At 46.4% G+C, this 21,335-nt stretch overlaps 1 protein-coding gene across 2 annotated transcripts in view; it reads left to right on the top strand.

The window, feature by feature from the left end:
- LOC138262135 (prostatic acid phosphatase-like) overlaps positions 1 to 21,335 on the top strand; it is a 452,521-nt gene that overhangs the window by 417,390 nt on the left and 13,796 nt on the right. For both annotated transcript variants that reach the window (XM_069211915.1, XM_069211914.1), the window contains exons 9-10: positions 8,645 to 8,751; positions 18,635 to 18,810. In XM_069211915.1, the coding sequence (XP_069068016.1) occupies positions 8,645 to 8,751; positions 18,635 to 18,810 (283 nt within the window). The remainder of the gene's footprint in view (positions 1 to 8,644; positions 8,752 to 18,634; positions 18,811 to 21,335) is intronic.

Raw genomic sequence — 21,335 nt, 5'->3', positions numbered from 1 at the left:
CTGAAGGGACGACGAATGCACTGGCAACTGTCCTATGCTACTAGGAGCGGGTGGTGGCGATCGGTCCTACACAAAACATTAGGTGGTAAACATCTGGAGCAATGATGGTGGCCTTCTTACCTTACAGGGACAACTCATCGTCGAGATGGGGTGCAACAAAACCAAGCTTCCTAGGTTGGAGGAATATGAGCAGCAGCGTTTCCTATCAGCAGAAGGCTCTATAGTCTTAAGCCATCTGAATTTGTTCCCTCCTCAAGAGCAGAGACATCAGGGGACAAGCTAGATCTTATTTTACAGGAAATCCGTGACTCCAGAGTAATCATGGAACAGAGACTTGGCGCTATCACTACGGACCTCAGTCTGCTGAAAGATGACTAGCACAAATTGGCAAACAGAGTCAAATCGACAGAGCAAACATTGGCCACCGTTGTACCAGCGCAAGCAGAGTATGACTGAATGTTGAAACAACTGCGCAGACAAGTGGAACAACTTCAAGACCAAGCTGAGGATGCTGAAGGCAGAGTGCGCACTTATAACATCCGTATAGTGGGCATCCTGGAGGGCACTGAGGGAGATCGCCCCACTCATTACAACGAGACCTGGCTAAAGTCGAAAGTGGCACCTGAGGGCTTGTCCACCCACTTCACAGTAGAACCGGTGCACTGTGTGCCTGCCAAGAGACCCATCCCTGGGGCCCGCCGCGGCCAATAGTGGTGAAAATACTGAACTACAGAGACATGTTACTCTGGGCAGCACTGGAACGCAGGCCGATCACAGTTGATGGCTCCAGAGTATCTCTTTATCCAAATTACATGATCTTAGTACAGCGTCACCAGGCTTCCTTCCACAGCCTTGTATGGGCATTGATCTTTCCTGCGAAGTTGAAAGTTATACTTGAACGAGGCTCTCATTTCTTTGATTCTCCAACGGCAGCCAGAGAATGGCTAGATCAGAACTTTCAGGGTACACTGAGTAACCAACAACAGGAGTTTTTATCACAGAACTCGGACCGTCGGAATCGGTGCGCCCACCGTAAACAGGACACCGCAAACAGAGGAGGAGGAGGCCCGTCCCCACGGCAGGCAGGTAAAAGTCAGCTGGAGGCCATCCAACTTGCTACTTCTCTGCGGGATCCCAGCAGTACGTCCAGCACAGAGTCATCCATAGCTGGGGACTCAGACACTGAAATTGAGGGCAGTTTAGCATTGTTACCCACTGTTACGCCACAGACCGCTAATGAACTATGAAAATACAAAGGGCTGCCCTTATTGTTGCTCATCTCCACTTCAAGGATCCTGTGAACGATGCTGGAGGGGACCTCCATCCCACCGCACAGTGGCCTGGATCGCCACACTGATTCCTCTCTGATGGCCTTGTGGTTATTAACCGTCATTACATTTGCACTTTACCATCTATGTGTGATATCCTTCTATTATCAGCTTGAAGTTGGGGATTCTTATGTGAGTAACTAATTACTGATGAGACCTGGGTGGTGCAGATATATAGGTTGGTGTATGAGAGACGGAACCTCACTGGCGAAAGTCTTGCCATCTTAATAGTAATATAGTGTTGTTGTATTAGTTGCATTGGTCGAGTACAGTTGTCCATGCTGGACCGCGTATTGGGTAGGGTTGTTTGTTATTGGTATGCTTCCGTCCTCACTGAAACACTGGGGGAACCCAGTAGAGCCATGGGGCTGAAATTGCTCGACACTCCCTACATAAATTGCAATGCCCACGATCACTTAATCATACAATATAATTCTTGGAATATTAGAGGACTGGGATCACTCTATAAATGACACAGGGTGCTGGCACAACTGCAAAGAAGCCACAGTCACCTTGCCTTCCTACAGGAAACCCACCTTACTACACCAGAAGCCCCAAAACAACAGCACAAGTGGCAGGGACAATTGTTACTTACCATATGAATAAGAGCAGGGATTCTGTTTTTAGTCCAAGATACAAACAATTACTACTCACAGGGAATAAATGTACTACTTAGGGGACTCTTGGATGGAGAGCAGATAGTACTGGGATGCTTTTATGCATCAAACCAAGAACAACATGCTTTTTATGCACGCTTATCTACCGTGTTATCGGACTGGGCTCACCTCCCATGGGTGTTGGGGAGGACTCGAATGCGGTACTTGATGTCCTCCTCGATCACTCACACCCACCCTTTCTGAGTGCCGCACCGGTTCGCCATGCCAGAGAATTACGACAATGGGTTAAGGGGTTGGACCTGGTGGATGTATGGCGGAACCGTAATGAGGAATATTCCTTTTATTCCTACCCACATATGCTCCATTCCCGATTCCTTGTCATTGTCTGACCATAATCCGCTCGAGATCCAGCTGGAATGGGTACGGGTACCCACCCGATACCAACATGGCACCTTCAGCCTATGCTCTTGGAAGACACGATATATAGCGATACACTAGGTACTTCTATAGACATATTTTTTTCAGAAAACAGACACTGCATCCTCCGCATTGGTTGAATGGAAGGCCTTGAATGCTGGTCTGAAAGACCTCACACACCTAGAAAATAATCTGGGTGCTCTGGAACAAGAGGCAACTCTAAACGATACCAAGACAGCAGTTACAAACAGCACGGATCCGGCTTTCAAAACTCCTAGAGCGCTGGCGTGTGGTAGATTACAGATCTTACCCCCAAAAGACACATGAAGAGGCGGACAGACTGGGCGACCTTCTTGCCAAACTAATCAGGCCACAGCAATCTCCCACGCTTATATCAACAATACAATCCCCACAGTTAGGTATTATAAATAACCAAACTGTCATCAACAATGCCTTTTGTCTATACTATTCTGAGCTGTACACCGCAATTCCATCTGTGGACCAGCACACCATACACACGTTTCTGCACCAATATCGGCTTCCGCAATCCCTGAGATTCGTGAGGCGCTGAAAGAGATGGCATGTAATAAGACCCCCAGCTCTGATGGATTGTCGGTGGAATTTTATGCCACATACGTCAGTCGCCTACTTCCCTACCTGGAGAAGTTATATAAGTGGTCTCTTGAGGAAGGAATGCTTCCAGCCTCAACTCGAGAAGCAGTGGTGATCTTGCTTCTTAAGCCGGATAGACCTCCTACACAGATGTTCTCTTGTAGACCCCTGTCTATTTTAAATACAGAATATAAACTCCTCAGTAAAGTATTAGTGTGCAGACTACTCCAACTACTTCCACGTCTACTACACATAGACCAATGTGGATTTGTTCCACGCTGTGCTACATCAATGAATATCCGCCGCCTATTTCAGTTGATAGATGAGACGAAGCACAACTATCCGCATGCTGGCTGCATCTCCTTGGACATGTGGCAAGCATTTGATACTCTCAGCTGGAAATATATGTTGGCCTATCTGGAATCCTAAGGCATACCCCCAGAATTTATACAGTGGGTGAAGCTCTTACACACGGCCTGACTGCTAGGGACAAGACAGGAGCGCATACATCAGCCTCTTACCCCATATACTGTGGAACTAGGCATGGTTGCCCTCTGTCCCCCCTCTTGTTTGCATTGGCATTGGAACCTCTGGTACAACACCTTCGCCACAGTGCAATGGATTGGGGAATCCCTACTACCCTTGCTTGCTCCTTATATGAAGATGATATGATACTTTATTATAGGGATTTGAGGCAGGGCAGGGAGAGGACAGCGCAGATTTTTTTCACAATTTGCACTTAATTCAGGGCTCCAAATTAATCCTGAAGAATCATAAGCATACTCCTTTCAGGGCACCTTTTCAACCTGCGGTCCGATTCGGATCCATGTCCATTGCAATAGCGCCTGTATCCTTCAGTTATCTTGGTATTGGTATATACCGGGACCAGGCGGATTTGCTAGAAGGTAATTTGAGCCAGACAATTACATCGCTCCGGTCCCAGGTCAACTTCTGAATCACTCTATCCCCTTCAGTGGTAGGGAGGGTAGCACTGGCGAAATTGGTACTGTTACCTCGTGGCTTACACCATTTTGTGAACCTGCCAGTTATGGTACCACCCTGCATATTCCGAGCATTGAACTCCTTACTGATTGATTTAATATGGGGGAGGTGTTGCTGCCGAATCGGCCTGGCGAAACTACAGTTACCCCCAGATATGGGTGGCTTTGGCGCTCCAGATTTCAAGGCCTACTGTATAGCGGGCCAACTCCAATGGCTGTCCTACTGGTTAGCCAGCCATAATCTGGAAGAGATAAATTATACGGTTATGATATGGAAGAAGGGTTTCATTCATCGTTTGCTCTGTCCGGGGTCCCCAAAATTACCCCTCGGGGCTACCTTGCAATTGCGAACGGCGTTGGCTAACCACACGCTATATAGCCTCATCAACCCCCTATGCACCTGACATACCACTGTGCAGACTCCCTACCCCCTCAGGAACTATCACAGCAGCTATGCTCAAAGTTTGTGAACAGCGGGGTCGACTTACATTAGGAGATTTGTTTGAAGATGGCATGTTAATGCCACACTCAGACTTTGTGCAAGTACATGGTTTATCTGAGACTCTTTTAAACCCATGATAAAATACTATCATATGTACGCAATTATTGGGCACCACAGGGTACTGAACTAGTAACACACAAAGCCTTTCAGGCTCTTCACACAATGGGACACAGCAGGCATCTTATTAGATAGTTATACCGCGGGGTCACAGCTCACTTTGAACATTTGCTTCACCAAGGATGCTGTGCGTTATTATTTCACACTTGGAAATAAAGCGCTTTTGGTTCTGCATTATTGAGCAGCTGTGAGAGTCAGTTCATGCAGTTGGCTTGTGAGTATAACATTACAGCCAATCTAATTGGTAATCTAATTACAAGTTTTAGATGAATTTCAGCTTTAAGGTTTTGGTTTTAGGCTGTAATGTTTTCTTGTAATAAATACTTCATAACAAGATCCATTTGTACAAGAAATGAAGTACAAGGAGATTGGCAGCACTGTCCATAGTATTCACAACCACTAATCCACAAAAGGAAAAGCTACAGATGAGGTTTTTAGGTTTGATCTCCATTCCCTCATTTCCACTAAAACAATCTATGTCCCACAGATCAGACTCCATTGGTTGGATTATAGTTAAAGGTTTATTCCAGTAGAAAAGTATGATGCAGCCACAAGGACCTTGACAGTATAAACACCTACAGAACCTTCTGACCCAGATGAATATAAACATTCTTACAGCTGTAAGAATGCTCCGTTCTTTGAGACGCAAAAATACAATAGTTTGACCTTAGAAGGTTTTGCCCTAGTTACAAGCTATCTCCAAGCCAATGTGTTATAATTCATCCCTAAGCAGCATTAAACTGACTTAAAGGTATGTAAGAAATGCAGGTATTAGTTAAGGGGGGCAACTACTACCCTTACATAATAGGCACAACCCTTGCCAGGGTGAGCCACAAAGTCACTAAATTAAGCTGAGCTCAATCCCCTGGTAGCCATGGGAGAGAGCAGCTGGGCTGAAGTTAGAGACAATGTGTACATTATGTATGCAGTACGAAAGCAGAAATAAAGTTCAAACACAACACATCAAAACTCTGAAACCAAGTTAAAAAAATAGAGTACATTAATTGTATTTAATACAATGACGCCAACATGACAAAAATCAAAAAGGGGAACTGGTGATATCATTTTTTAAGGTTTAAATTGAAAATTGTGCTAAACAAAGTGGCAACCATGGTCATCAGGTTGTGGTAAATCGGGACCTAGTTCCAATTTGAGGCTGACAGAGATGAAACGTGGTTTGGACAGAGAAACCAGGTTCAATCTGTTATGAGATTTTACTTTGAGAGTTAGGAGCTCATTCTGAGTTCGGCGGACGGAATTTCAGACGAGGAGGTTGCCGCCATACAGGCTACTTCCCCGTCGACCCCATTAAGTTTCCTGCTAGGTCCGTGGGCGGAAACCTGAGTTTCTGCCTGCTGGCCTTGCGGGAAACAGCCTACAGCATTGTCTCCAGCTCCTAATCAAGCTGGCGGCAATGCTGTGGAGCGCAGGGTGCTGGCCGGGAGGAACCTTGCACTGCCCATGTCAAGTGCATGGGCAGTGAAGGGGCCCTCCTGGGGCCCCCTGCACCCGTTCCCCACCAGCATTTTCATGTCGGTGGTACCACCATGAAACCGCTGTCGGAGAAGGGGGTCATAATCCCCAAGACGGATTAGGACCACCACCACCTCCACACCGTGGGATCTCCAATCCTGGGGTAGCTGGCGTTTTCCTGGCAGCCTAACCACCAGGGTTGAGGTGAGGTGCTCAGACCACCGCAAATCGGTCTCATGACTGCCAGACTCATAATGAGGATCTTAGTTTCCAAAATGGAAGTCAAAAAGCTTTTGCACAAAAGAGGCCTTAAAGCCATTGGATGAGGTGTCCTTGAAGGTGTTTTTGGCGGAAAAGCTCAGAGCAGGAGAAATTCGAATATTGAGCCTAGGAAATTCCCCTACCTGGCCAGATACTTTTGAAGTTTGCACCCGGTCAAGATTTCTTTGTTCTTATATAGCCACTTTTTGGAGCTTGGGTGCCTCCCGTGGGGCTAGGCTGCAGGCTGTAGCCAAAGAGAGCTCCATGAGGATGGATACCATCTCTGCGCCAACTTGCCAGTGAAGATTTGCTGTCGGGAAAAAGTAGATGAAAAAGCAGATTTGTCATGGTCCTCCAGAGGTCTGTAGAGCCAAACACTTTTTAAATCCAATGTTTTCAGGAATGGTAGATTATTCAGACACAGTCAAGGGTTCCAGGACCTCAGGAACACTGCGTGAGGGTCAGGACTAACTACAATAGAGGTTCACTGCAGGGTGTAGTCCTAGTCCAGTTGGAATTGATCAGTTGCTGGTAAGGCGTCTTGTAGCTTGTTGTGTCCCTGTAGCTTGAACAGGTCTTAGGATGCAGGTTCAGTCCTCTTTCTGATCTTCCTCAGTACTAGTAGTGTTCTATGGAGGGTACTGGCAAGCCCACATTTAGGCCTGGCAACAGCTTGTGGGCAGAAGCTACTCTTGTCTCCTCCCTTAGCAAAGTTTCCAAGAGTTACCCTACACACTATTGCAGCATCTCCTGCACACCTTACTGCAAACAATGCCACAGTGCCCATCTATCCCTAAATTCAAAATTGTGAAACCATTTTCATCAAGTGCAGAGCCTGTGAGCCCTCCCTAGAGTCGTGGTCAGCAAAATGATCAACTCTTCCTCTGTGGTCACTCTAAACCGGTTCTGGGGATAGCTCATTGGGATTGGTGCCTACTTGAGTGGGGAAACAAAAGAAGGGCCTGTCTCTGTGTCTTCTGACATCTGCTTCTGACAGAGGAGGACTTTTGAAGTAAACTAAGTTCCTGAGCACAGACCAAATGGTCATTCTGCCAGAGGAATAAACAGATACCTCCCCACACTCAGGCCTTTGCCTCTGCTCTGGGAGCAGTTTTCATACCTGATTTAGGGCTTGAGCACTCAGACGGCTGCATCTGGAGAATAATGTAAATTATCCTTAGGAGGCTTTAGGCAGAAAATAGGTCATTTAAAAAAAATACAAAAAATCCTTAATATTTATTAAAAATTTGAAATAAAAATGTAATTGGTTTTCTAACAGATATTACAATATGTCCTGGAATTAGGTTTCTAGCTGCTTCTTAGCAAACAATAGCATTATTAAATTTTAAGAGTGCACTCCAGTGCTTCTCTGTGGAACAGCCTGCTATGCAACAGTGAAAGTAGATTTCGGGTGTCAGTCACTGTATGTTTAACATTAACTTTCTACAGATCCTATTTATAAATACCATGCACCCTGCCTTATGGGCTGTAACGCCTACATAGGGGTGACTTCTCAACAATTGAAAGGAAGGCTTTCACCTGCAAAAGGGTTTATTTTGACAGGTCAAATTTTTGCAGCCCGCTAATGGAATTTAACTTGAAGGCCCTGGGTACACCATATACCATATACTAGGGATTTACTGGTAAGGTAAATATGCCAATGAGAAGTATACCAGTTTACCCATGTTAAAAAGGGAAGCTTCACAACTAATGGTTAGCAGGGATTAGGTACGCAGAGTTCTTTAGCTGCCAAATACAGATAGGGACGGTGTACTATGTAAAAGATGGTGATTTCTTACAACTACCGCAAGTTAATAGCTTTCACAATCAACACCTTTGCCCTATCACAACTGATTTACACGGCTGGACCCATCTTTTCCTAAAACATGTTCTGAGGCAAATTTGAAGTACCCTAATTCTGTTTGAGATGCTCAATGTATCTGCATGGTACTTCTACTTCTCTCAGCTTGAACAACTTCACTGTTTGATATTTGTATTCCATCTTTACCTAAGATATATTCCGCTCTATAATGTGTGCTCGTCATGTGGTTTGGTAGAGCATTAATGAAATCTATATTTGATATACTCTGTACTGTACAACTATTATTTTCCTAAAGGTTTAGAATACAACTTGAAAATGAACAACTAAGGTTGAATGTAGCAGTTAGGCTCAACCTGTTATGGCGTGGATAGACGGCCTCCAGAGCTGTGAACCATGATCAGGGAAGAGGACATGTGTGCATAGAGTGGCTGTGTGTCACAATAAGCATCCTCTGAGTCTTCAAATTGATTTTTTATCCCTTTCTACTTCTACAGCACGACACAACCCTATTAGCTCTCCAGATAGCGCTCAATGTTTTCAATGACCAGCTTCCTCCATATGCTGCTTGCCACATATTTGAGCTGCATCAGGAAGACAACGGGTATGTATCCTCAAAGAGATTTTTTATATATAATGCACACTGCATATTAACTCACATCTAAAACGTGTATGTAACTTTATGATGTAAATTTGTTGAATGTGAAAGGGGCATAAGTAAGAACAAATTTGGGCTGTCATATGTGATCTCATCAGTGATGTAAACCATTATGTTATTTGTGAATCTTAGGTCTCATGGCATTTGGGAGATCACAATTAGTACATTGGGGAAGCGCTAGTTGTAGATAGATAAGATAGATGGATGGATGGATGGATAAATGGATGGGCAGGCAGACAGACAGATATAGATTGTCTGATTAGGTCACTGGTAAAAATATAGTTGCACCTTGCAAAGCACCTCCAGGGTCCATAAGTAAAGGTGGCAGGTTAATTTTGTACAGCACGAGGATAGCATGCTCGCCATTGTGTAGTTATAGTTAGGTCAGAGTTTCCATAGGGACATCGTTTTTTGTTTTGATAATAACTTTGTCACTTCCCACTGAATCTTCACAAAACATTAAAAAAAGAATAGCCCATCCACCTCAAAACCTTCCTGGAATGTTTTGAAGTGATCTGTCCGGCCGGCCCGAGAAAAAGGAGGGGGGTCCTAAAATGTTATTTTACCATAGAAAATTCCCTTAGGGGGTTTGGGAAGGGATACTGAAAAAAAGAGTTGGACAGAATTACATCAAATGTGGCAGGATGCTTAATCTTCACTTAGAAAATGTGATTTTTCTGATATGTGAATGGTTGGTCCATCAGAAGTACCACAGCGGTCCTGCTGTTCCCCCAAATTAAAAAGTAAAGCAGTCTGATTGGTTAGGAAGGCTTTTTTTTCCAGTCGACCATCTCGGTCCTGCAGGACTTGTACCCAGCTCTCTGGTAGGCTGGGCACAACTCAAACAGAAATGTTGTGGCCACCATTACAAAACGTGGGGATTCGGCCCCCATATCCTGAATCTTAAAAAAAATCTGATATGAGGGGGCCCTAGAGGTGTTCCTCAGATGCCTCATGGAAACAAACCAAGCACTGCACAGCACATGGTGATATTATACCTTGGTATTTGTATTGAAGGTACACTATGGAACATAGAACTACTTGTCCTTGGACTAAATACCTTTGCTAAAATAATGAGGAATAGATATTGAGATCATTTCATAATATTTTTTATTATAGGTTCAATGTGGAAGACATTATGAATGTGTGAAGTTTTGTGCTACAACAGTGTGGGAGTTGTGTAATGTGCCCACTGGGGCTTTGCTTACGGAAAAGGCAGTTATATCGGCTAGAAATGGACGTAAAGTCTTCTTGAGAACCCCAATTGGGAAGTTTTTGTAACTCTTGTAACTTAGGCCCAATGCACAAAATGATATGATGGTAAAAACTGGCTTAATTGAATAGTCCACATGTTCTTTATTTTGTCTGTATGATGTTACAAAATGTTTCAAACAATGATTAGGCCCAATAAGTAACATGGTATATTGGCAAAAACAGCTCCTTAACACTGTATAACACTTAACTAGGGATAGGATATAGAAGTGGACCTCGTAATTGATGGGTGTAACCCGTATGAGGTTATTTTGATTAATCACTGTCAAGAAATGGCAACATTCTTATAATTGGAGTGCAAGGTTCATAAAATGAACATCATAAATCAGTTATGCAATAGCATATTGTTTATGTGCTTGATCTATTGTAAAATGACAAGATTAAGGCCCTCATTATGAACATGCAGTCCGTTTCGCTCTGCCGGCAGTGGCGATAGAAACCGCCAACAGAGGAGTGGTCTGGACCGCCAAACACACGCATCCCGCAAACCACCCACCACCAGGAGAGGAGTGCCGCTGACGACGGCAGAGTCCGCCCACAGGCCGCCAAAAAAGCCCAACCCGCCCACCAAATTATGAACCACCATTCCGCCGCCAGTTCCGGGGCAGGAACCACCGCCACACAAAGCCAGGCAGAAATGAACCAAATATAAGGAACCACGCACCAGAGTCTTACAGAACGCGCTGCGGCAGCCATGGATAGAGAGCTGCAGATCATGCCAGCACTGCTCCTTGCCATATACCTCCACGGCCGAGACCGCTGACGAAGACGACAACGGTAAGTCCCGCAACCTACAAAACAAGGGAGGAAAGGGCACAGTTACATACCCACCCTGCTACGCCCCCCAACCCATCACAGCAGCACAAGTCATACACCCCACAGCAAGAGGTACTTACCCAACACAAGCCTAATCCAACTTGACCATAGTACATACAAAAGCCCCACACCCATAAAAAATGAAACAAATGACCAGGGTTCAACGGCGTGCAGCCCAAACACAGGCCACACAGAAACTTTAATCACAAGCTCACAGAGCCAAACAGTCCAAATAGGGCCAATGGCCCTGTCATGACAATTGTCATGGGTCACAACGGGCCCAACCTGACTCCCACAAGTGCTTGGTACTCCACATAATGGGGCACCATATGGGCATCCAGGCACCTCAAGGAAGGGGGGCCGAGCGTGGTGGGGGTGGGGATTTTCGGCCGGGTGGGCCTTTATCTTTCTTTAGGAAGGTGGGGGGGGGGGTGGGCTTCTCCTTTGAAGGGGGTGGGGGTTGTTTGGTTCGGGTGGAGCTGGATGGCCTAGGCTCTGTCTGGGCCTTTTTCTTATCTGGGGAAGGGGCACTGGAATGTGAAGGGCAGACATGGGTGGGCTGTGATGTGGAAGGAGCGAAAAGGGCAAGGAGAGGTGAGCACGTTTGGGGACAGGACGGGGTGGGCCAGTGGGTTGGAAGAGGTCAACACGGGAGAGGAAAAGTTTCTTTGGAGCAATTGGGGTGGGCATGGATGAGGGCGTTGGAGTGGAGGCAGAGGGAGTGGATGTATGTGGTGTAAATGTGCGTAAAGTGGGTGCAGGTGACTGCTCAGTATGCTGTGGTGTGGTGGATGTCTGATGGGTGGGTGTCTTGGTGCGTTTGTATGTCTTGGGAGGTGGGGGGTGGACACAGTGAGAGAAGACAGACAGCTAGTGTGGATGTATGTTGTGTGGGTGTCTGCAAGTCTAGTTTGTGTGCTGCATGTGTCAACTACAGTAGAGGTGATGAGTGCAGGTGTGGTGTATGGGGTGCATGTATGGCTGTCTGCTTTTGTGGTGAGTGCAGGAAGAGGAGCAGTAACAGTGAGTGAAGGTGCAGTGCATGAGGGTGTGGATGTAGAGGGGACAGACAGGAAGACGGAAGAGGTAGGCACACTGGGGGAAGTGGACGTTGTGTGTGCAGGTGTCTGTTGGCTGTGTGAATGCTTGAGGTGGGATGTGTGGTGCTTGTGTTTTGAAGTGTGCTTCTTGTGTGTTGATGTGCTTGTCAGCATGTCTGAATGTGTGCTTTGGACGGGTGAAGGGAGTGGGGTGCTTGAAGGAGTAGAGGAGGTTGGAGGGGGGACGGAATGGCCAGGGAAACTGGCTGCCGTCCAAGAGGAGACCAGAGCCTGAAAAGGTCTCTGTATTGCAGACACAGCAGTGTGAATGCCATCCAGATAGACATTTGTCTGCTGCAACTCTGATGCTAGCCCTTGGATGGCATTGACAATGGTTGTCTGCCCTACAAAGATGGTTCTCAGGAAGTCAATAGCCTCCTCTGTGAGGGCACCAGGGCTGAGTGGGGCAGGGGAGGAGGTGCCTGGGGCTTAGGAGACACCCACCTTTCTGGGTGGACGGGCATGGGCAATTCGGTGGGGAGCAGAAGGGAGGGCGGTGATGGAATGGGGGTAGCAGAAGATGTCACGGTAGTGGTGTGTGCACTAGGGTCCGCCACTGCCAGGGGCCCCCATCGGAGGAGGTCTCAAAGTCACTACCTCCTGTGGTAGTAGCCTCCCCCGTGGAAGTCCCCTCGCCCTCCCACCCACTGGTCCCCTGGGCGTCTGTTGTCTCTGCCTCGGAGGATCCGTGGGCCACTGTCTCCCCACGTGCCGGTGCCTCAGCTCCCTCGCCTGATGTTGATGCTGTACCAAACCAACACAAGAGAACAGGGATGGGGAGACAAAACAGGAGAGACACTTGTAAATAGCTGAATGCAGGTCCATAATGGCCAGACATACACCCACCCAAAAAACACACCCAACAGGCAGCACCGTTCACTATGCCCATGGCCATGCCCCTGATTACTGACCAGAATACTGCTCTACACCCATCCCCTGAAATACCTACGGAGCAGAAGTAGGTGCAACCTGACTGAGACACCCCTACACCCTTTGGGGACCATACAGTAGATGGACACCAGTCAAATTGCCTGCTTCTAAGCAGCATGAGCCCTATTGTACACCCAGACATCCTTCCAGACTGAAGTATGGTCAATGAGTACTCCCCCCCCCTTGTGACTGCTGTGCAGCCTTCAAGCACCCATCCAGGTCTGGGTACGCCACCGTCAGGATCCGTCGCATGAGGGCGGGTCAGTGCCCAACGGGCACCCCTTCCACGTTGGGAGCACTTCCCCAGCTGGGTTTCACTGATCTTTCGTGCCCAGCGCCGCAGGCCCTTCCAACTCTTTCTACAGTGGGTACTCCACCGGTTGTAGATCCCCAATGTCCGTATCTCCTTGGTGATGGCATGCTAATGTGCCCTCTTCTGGTGGGCGCTGACCTAAAAGGGCGACAGTACTCTCAGACATACAGGACAGTCGCACGCTGAATGCCATGCACCATAGCCCATGCAGGCTCAGAGATGCAAACATATGTGCAATCAACACCATCCATTACACACACACACACACACACACACACTGACCCTGAAACCCAGATTTACCTGTACCTCTGGCCGTCCATACAGTTTTGTGTACGGGGGGAGGACCCCGTCCACTGGCTTCTCCAGTGCTTCCTGGGTGAAGGCCGGGGCCCTTTCCCCTGCAACAAGTGGCACATCCATAGCCAGAGACAGTCCACAGCAGTACACAGAATGGAGTACCTGTCCGCATGAGATCAGGGAGTGAAGTGATGAAATGATGACGAACGCGGGTATGTTCCGCGGCGGTGTGCACTGTCACCGCCGGCGGCGATCATGATACGCCAGGATTCCCCATTGGCATCCATGTTAACCAATGAGGGTGCAAACAGCGGTAAACAATGCCTTACACTGTGACGTCAACCGCTAGCGGTATGAGGTCACTTCCACAACAAAAGGGCAGAACAACAATGAACAATGCCGTGCTCAAATGATGACAAGTGTGCCTATGTATGTGTTTTCATCACTCCCTTTTGTAACCCCTCGTAGGTACCAACCCTGTTGGATCGTAATCAGCATGCCATTCCAACTGAAGTGTAGGTGCTCTCCGTATTCCATTTCGTGGCCACGGGCTCATTACAAGTGACAGTGGGCATGGGTGCTGGTTTTTCACAGCCAATGTTCAGCCATGTACTGACAAGGTTTCTGAATGCATTTGTACAACATCTGCAATCCTATGTGAGGTTTCCCCAAAGTACTGACCTCCCTGCCATCAAGTCTGACTTCTGTGCCTTTGCCAACATTCCCCATGTCATAGGTGTCATCAATGGCACACACATAGCAATCATACCCCCAAGAGTGAGTGAACAGGTGTACAGAAACAGGAAGAACTTTCACTCCATGAACATTCAATTAGTATGTACTGCAGACCAGTACATCTCACATGTGAATGCCATGTTTCCAGGTTCAGTCTATGATTCATTTGTGTTGAGGAACAGTAGTGTGCCACAGAAGATGGAACAACTACAAGAGGACAGAGAATGGATCATAGGTAAGTTTGCCTGTCACTAACTGACACATTGCAGAAAACCAGCCTTTCTGACTAAGGGACATAACAATGATGAGTCTGTATTGCACCATTTTGTGGGTGATTCTGGCTGTCCAAACTTGCGTTGGCTCCTGACACCAGTGAGGAATCCCAGGACGGATGCAGAGAGAAATTACAATGAGGCCCATGGACGTACTAGGAGGGTAATTGAGCGAACTATAGGTCTCCTGAAGGCTAGATTCCAGTGTCTACATATCTCTGGGGGTTCCCTGGCTTATGGGCCTGATAAGGTGTGTAGAATAGTGGTGGCCTGCTGCATGCTGCACAACGTGGCAGTGAGACATTCCATCCCCCTCTTGGAGGTGGAGGGTGCTATAGGTCCTGATCAGCTACCTCAGAGAGGTGAGGAGAGTGATGGTGAGGATGAGGAAGGGGAATATGTCAATTCCAGGAACCAACTGATACAACTCTGCTTCCAGTAACTGTGTGGGACTTAAGCCAGGCATTGGGGTTAGTGACTAAAACTGTCAGTGTGCTCTGTCATATAGAGGGGGTTGGTCATGATAGGGGATAAATGGCCCACTTCTGCATGGTACTGACTGAAAATATATGCATTCCCTCCTTGCCAGCATTTGGGCACACAGGACTACCATCATGCACAGAATTGACAATAAAGTTGTTCTCTGCCAGTTGCATCCATGTTCCAATTTGTTCACAATTTAAGACGGGACAGTGTTACAGGTGTGAAATGTGTTTTATTGGTAGAAGTGAGTGAATTGTGCTATTTACAGTGATAGGAGTCGTAAGGTTCGGGGGTCCTCAAAACCAACATGGTAGCAGCCTTGTTGGTAGTATTGATGGGTCCATTTTGTCAAACAGTACTTCAAATTGCCCTCAGCTAAGTGTTGTTGGGAAAGGGGTAGGATGGTTGCTTTGCATTTGTAGCAGAGTCAGTTGTTGGAGGGGGGCTTGTTCTTAGCTGGGTTTCCAGTGCCATATCTTGGCCTGAGAGTACGTTTGGGCACCTGCTGTGGAGCTTCTTAGGGTGACATGGTTGGCCCTTGGGTTTCCTGTGAGGGTAGTTCCTGGGATGTTTCTGCTGCTTGGGTCATCTGATGCTGGTTGTCCAGGGCTGTTGTGGGGGCCTCTTGTCTGGTGTGAGTGTCAGACTGGTCTTTGACCAACTGAAGAAGTGAACCTGCTATGGTGGCCATTGTGGCATTGTGCTCTTTTCACTGCTCCATGGCCTGTTGGTGTTGTTCCTGCTGCGTCCTCTGACTTTGCTCTAGGGTGGACACAATCTGTGGCAACCTGTCTTGGGTGTGTTGGTAGGCCCCCGATACCTCTGAAATAACGTCCTGGGCTGCTGCATCCATCCTGTGGCCTCCGCCCTGGGCCACTGAGACCCTTGCACTTGCCCTAGCCCCCTGTGCCTGTGTCTCCTGCACAGGTCTGGCAGTACCACTTGTACTGGGGCCCTCGCCTTCCTGCATGTTGGGAGTGGGAGACTGTGGCCTCTGTACCTGTGTTCCACCAGTCTGTGCCCTGGGTACACTGGTGTGGGGTGCTGGTCTTGACTGGGTGGTAGGGGTGACAGTGGTTTCCTGGGTGGGGCTGCTGCATGGTGAGAGTCCAGGACTGTGTGAGGGGCCTGCCTGCGCATCAGTGTCCAGATATCCTTCGCCAGTGCCTTGTGAGGTGCCTCTGTCTCCCTGAAGGGCAGTGGCACTCCTTGTCCCGTCCGTTAGGGTTGCATGGGTGGTGGTGCCTGTTGGGGGACATAGACATATCTGTTACATATGCATAAAGATTTGAGGTGTATAGGACTGGGCTATTTTGTGCTGGTGTTACTTACAGTGGCCTTCCAGGGTGCCTTTGTGAGGGTGACATTGCATTTAATGCCAGTGTGGGGTTGCATTGTGCTGGGGGTATTGTTCCATTGTGGGTACGTGCAGGGGTGGGTGGCTGTGCACAGCGGGAGTGATGTGGGCCTGTTAATGGGCTTGAGGTCATGCAGGGGGGTGGATGTAGCGGGTAATGGCTGGGTGGGATGTAGGTCCAGGTGGGTGTGGTTGGGGTGGGGTGGTGCATCAACTGTAGGTGTGGTGGATATGGGGTAATTGTAGATGACTTACCCAAGTCCATTCCTCCAGTGAGTCCTGTGAGTCCCTCTGGGTGCAGGATGGCCAGTACCTTTTCCTCACAGTCGGTGTAGTCGGGTGGTGTTGGTGGCAGTCCTCCCCCAGTCTTCTGCACTGCGATGTGGTGCCTGGATGCCATGCCCCGCAGGTCATTCCATCTCTTCCGGATGTCGTCCCTGGTGCGTGGATGGTGTCCCACTGCATTCACCCTGTTCACAATAGTCTGCCACAGCTCCAATTTCCGGGCGATGAGTGTGTGCTTCACCTCGGCCCGAATATTTGTGGCTCCATCTTCAAGATCTTGTCCACCATGGTCCTTAACTCCCTTTCGGTGAAGCATGGATTTTGGGGGGGGGGGGCATGGTGAGTTTGGTGGATGGTGTCGGGACTGGGAACGAGGTAGGGGTGCTCTTCTGTGGGCCGGTGTGCTTCTCCTGTATACTGGCGTTTGCTGTCTGGCTCTGGTGCTCTCCGTCTTCTTGTCTTGCTTTCGTTGAAAGGGATTGTGGGGTGTGTCTGGGGTGTTTTATGGGGTTCTGGATGTGTGTCAGGTGTGTGGGTCAGACCCCTATCCAATGTGTGCACTTCTTGCTGTTGAGTCCACTTGCCGCCTGTGGCGGTCGAAAGCCGCCAATGGTCATCTGGCATCCACTGTCCGCCGAGGTGATTTGTGCATCATTATTTGGAGGGCGGGATGTGGGTGTGCTTGGCGGTGGCGAGGTGGGCTGGTCCGGGATTCCCGCCGACAGAGTCATGGTGGGGAGTGGTGGTCTGGGGATTTTTGGCAGGGTTAGGTTTTTCGTTCATTATATGGCGGGTTTCCATTCACCGCCAACAGCAGGATTCTGTTCACCGCCAACACGGCGGTCGGCGGTCTTTCCCTCCATGTTCATAATGACCGCCTAAGTCCCGTACTGGCAACTTACTAACATTGCATCCGTCTTTCTGTTTTCAAATATAGTAATTCATTTATCTCTAGTATTGTACTTTGTTTGTTTCTATGACATGTTAATAAACGTTAATGTTTTTCTCTGTTGTTTCACTGATGGAGTGAGAAAGGCCCGTGGCAGGGTCGAAACACATTGGGTTATGATTTGAGATTAATAAAGATAATAGCATATTAGAGTGGAGTGCCGGCTGCTTTTTATATATGGACACCTTTTTCCTGTTAATGAAACAGCCCCTGTCAACTGTGTCTTATTACTGTGAGGACATCAGTAGTAGAATGCGCAGACTTGCATCCTTTCCCCTATATGTTATACTTATGAAGACATCTATTACCCTCAATGGTACTTGAGCTTTTTGACTACATGCGCACAGTTCATCCTGTTAACCTCATGTAATTTGTGCCAGTGCACATGATAATTGGTTGGAGAGGAGCACCCTTTCTTCCTAAACTGCATTTAGGGGCTGAAACTAACATGTTAGGACTATGTAGAACCCTGCAATAATGCTTCAGATGCAGATACATATGAACGGCTCCATGAGCAGATGATTCTACATGTTTCATGGAATTGCTTAGATCCTCAGACATGGCATCAGCCTCTTCCCATAGATGTCATTTTGCACCGGACACACTTCCAACCATGCATGTTTGGTCTAGCCTGCAACTGAATGCACAAGTGGCATCTGTTAACTTTCATCGGTACTGCAATTGTATTGCTTGAATGACAGCCTTTCAAGCGCATGTAATAAATATAACCAACATGGGGCCTGATTACAACTTTGGAGGAGGTGTTAATCCGTCCCAAAAGTGACGGTAAAGTGACGGATATACCACCAGCCATATTATGAGTCCATTATATCCTATGGAACTCGTAATACGGCTGGTGGTATATCCGTCACATTTGGGAGGGATTAACACCTCCTCCAAAGTTGTAATCAGGCCCATTATGTTATTGTTGATGTCATCAAGGAACAAGTGTGGTTAAGTTTTAAACCATGCTTTCAATTTGTTGCCTGCTCTAACCTTCTCCTCTTTCCCGTGAACCAGGCAATATAGTATTGACATGTTTTATCGCAATCACACCGGGACAAACCCCCATGCATTGCTTCTGCCGGGCTGTGAAACACCCTGCACCCTCCAGCGTTTTTCGGACTTGGTGTCTCCAATTATTGTAAAAGACTGGAAGAAGGAGTGTGGGATTCAAGATGGAAACAGTACCAAAGGTATGCTCACCTTCTCTGTTCTTCCTTTTAGGTCTGCATGTTTTGGGTACCGCACAGTTGGTCAAAAGAGTATCTGTTCGCCATCAGTAACTGCACTAATAAATATAATGGTAGGAATGTGTTTTTTATTGAGTGCCACTTCTGGAATTTCTAAGCACTGTAAATAACAGGTGCTGGAGCGGGGATCTCAGTTAAAATCATGTTTACAGAAGAATACCACTCATCAGGGAGAATCCCTGCTGTTTTTTTTCAGGTTGATGAATCTTTGATGTTGGCTGAAATTAACCAGGAGGTGCATACCACATTAATCAATAAATCATTTAATTTTCCTATATTAGTCTTCAATGAGAGTTTGGCATGAGTTGAAGCATTTTATTTCTCAAATCCTTTTAGTAGATCATCTATATTCAGATTACAGAATGAAATATTATTAGTCTCAATTCATTAGAGTTCAGTTAAAATTCAAATAATCAATAAACAAATCATAATACATGTAATAAGCGTGTTCCATAAAGAAAAGAATCCTGATTCTAGGAATGGAAATGAAAAGGTGACGGTTCAGAAAACAGATAAAGTTTTCTGATTCGAGAGAGGGAGATCATAAGCATAAAGCTTCAACATCAAAAGTCAGCTCAATAATTCCAAATCAATTAAATCACAACTTCTCATGAAGAGAGGTTCAAGAAATCAGGAGAGTCTCCAGCAAAAGACAAAGGTGTCTGGATAAGGGTGAAAATGGAAATAATAGGCAGCCAGCAAGCAAGCAGGGGACCGCGCATCTACTCTAGAGACACGCATTACTATAGACACACAAAACTAAAGCTTTTTGTAATTTGTTGCTTATACTTCTTCGGGTTATCCAGTCATCTTTTATAACCTCCATGGGAGCAGGATCGCTCCAAGTGTTGTCACCAGGAACACAATGGATCTTAGGGCCTGATTTCTATATTGGCAGATAGATTACTCTGTCACGACGGTGACAGATATCCCGTCCGCCAAAATCTAAATCCCATTATTTCCTGTGGGATTTAGATTTTGGCGGACGGGATATCTGTCAGTGTTGTGACAGAGTAACCTATCCACCAATATGTAAATCAGGCACTTAGATGGCAATTTCAAATGAAACAATGTCTTCTCAAATAAAATGTCCTTAAATTTCTCATGATTCATTCCCTTAGAAATGTTGCATCCTTGTGTGTGAACTTCTTAATTACCTCACTAAATAACAAATCTCTATTTATTAGTACACAGTGTTGTTTTTTGTAAGTAGAAACATTAGCAGAATCAAAAGAAAACATTTTATGCAACTTTTATTCATTATGGAAAAAATGTCCATGGAAAGGTCAAGAAATAACCATTCTGTGCTATGTTACTATTCTTTAGTTATGTCAGCTCCTCAGACAACATTTCTTTTAACTGTTCAGGTCAGGTACGAGTAAATATGGTTTCCTACTACAATTTTTGCATCTCTTTTTCATTAATACCTATATGTTATCTCTGCACATTAAAATAAAACTGCAGTATTTTCTTGTCAGAGTAAAACGCATCAGCACAACTGTTGCTAATACCCAACTCAATTGAATTCAATTTGCTAACATGGATGAGTTCCCCCTACTGGGATTTGCACACTCAACCTGCAAGATCGCCACCGATGTCAGTTTGCAGCATTAATTTATTGAGTCATCTGTTCAGTTTAGTAAACTTTGGGTAATCAGGTCTACAAGAACTATCATGCTTTTAAATAAAGTGTCTCAGGTCCCAGAAACGTAAAGACCTTACCTTTTGTCTTAGAATTGTTTTAACACAACCACAAATTCCAACTCATGTGTTTCAAGTTACGATCTTATGTCGTAACCCATCTACTGCTTTAGTCGTCTTGTAAATCTAAGGGGCAGATTTAAGAGCTCATGGTGCTTCCTTTCACCACATTAGCATATTTTTTTTAATGCTAATGTGGTCCAATGAGGCCAAAATTCGACGCACCAAATTGTGCCACTTTGTAACCCTTTGCGCTACATTGTGCCTGCTCCAGGTATAATGTATGCAAAGGGGGCGTTTCCCTGTTAAGGGGGGAATACAATGGCGTTCCTTGGGCACTTTTTTTGGCACTTTTAACCCCTACTCAGAGCAGGCGTTAAAAGGAGGCACACCATTGTTTACAATGGGCATCAGTGGGCTTCGCAGGATTAGCGTCAACATTTTTTACCCTAATCCTGCAAAGCTCTGAACTAGCGTCAAACATTTTGATGATAGTTCCCTAACTACTACCATGATGCGCCATATCTTAGATACAGCGCACACATGGTGGCATAAGTGGGGGGCAAGGAAACTTTCCTTAAATCAGGCCCTTAGTATTTAAAAGAATATAAGAAGCATTGATTGTGTATATAAATTTTGACAACATACATCTTAAAGCTACATCGATGTGGAGTTAAGAATAATACATCTATACTTACTTTTCTACACATAAGTGCTGTCATAATATTTTGGTTCTCGAAAATTAAGCTGCAATATTTATGTAGGAG

The sequence above is a fragment of the Pleurodeles waltl genome, chromosome 10, assembly GCF_031143425.1.
Source record: "Pleurodeles waltl isolate 20211129_DDA chromosome 10, aPleWal1.hap1.20221129, whole genome shotgun sequence".
Lineage (NCBI taxonomy): Eukaryota > Metazoa > Chordata > Amphibia > Caudata > Salamandridae > Pleurodeles > Pleurodeles waltl.
The sequence above is the reverse complement of the archived record's forward strand: the minus strand, read 5'-3'. Positions and strand labels throughout refer to the sequence as shown.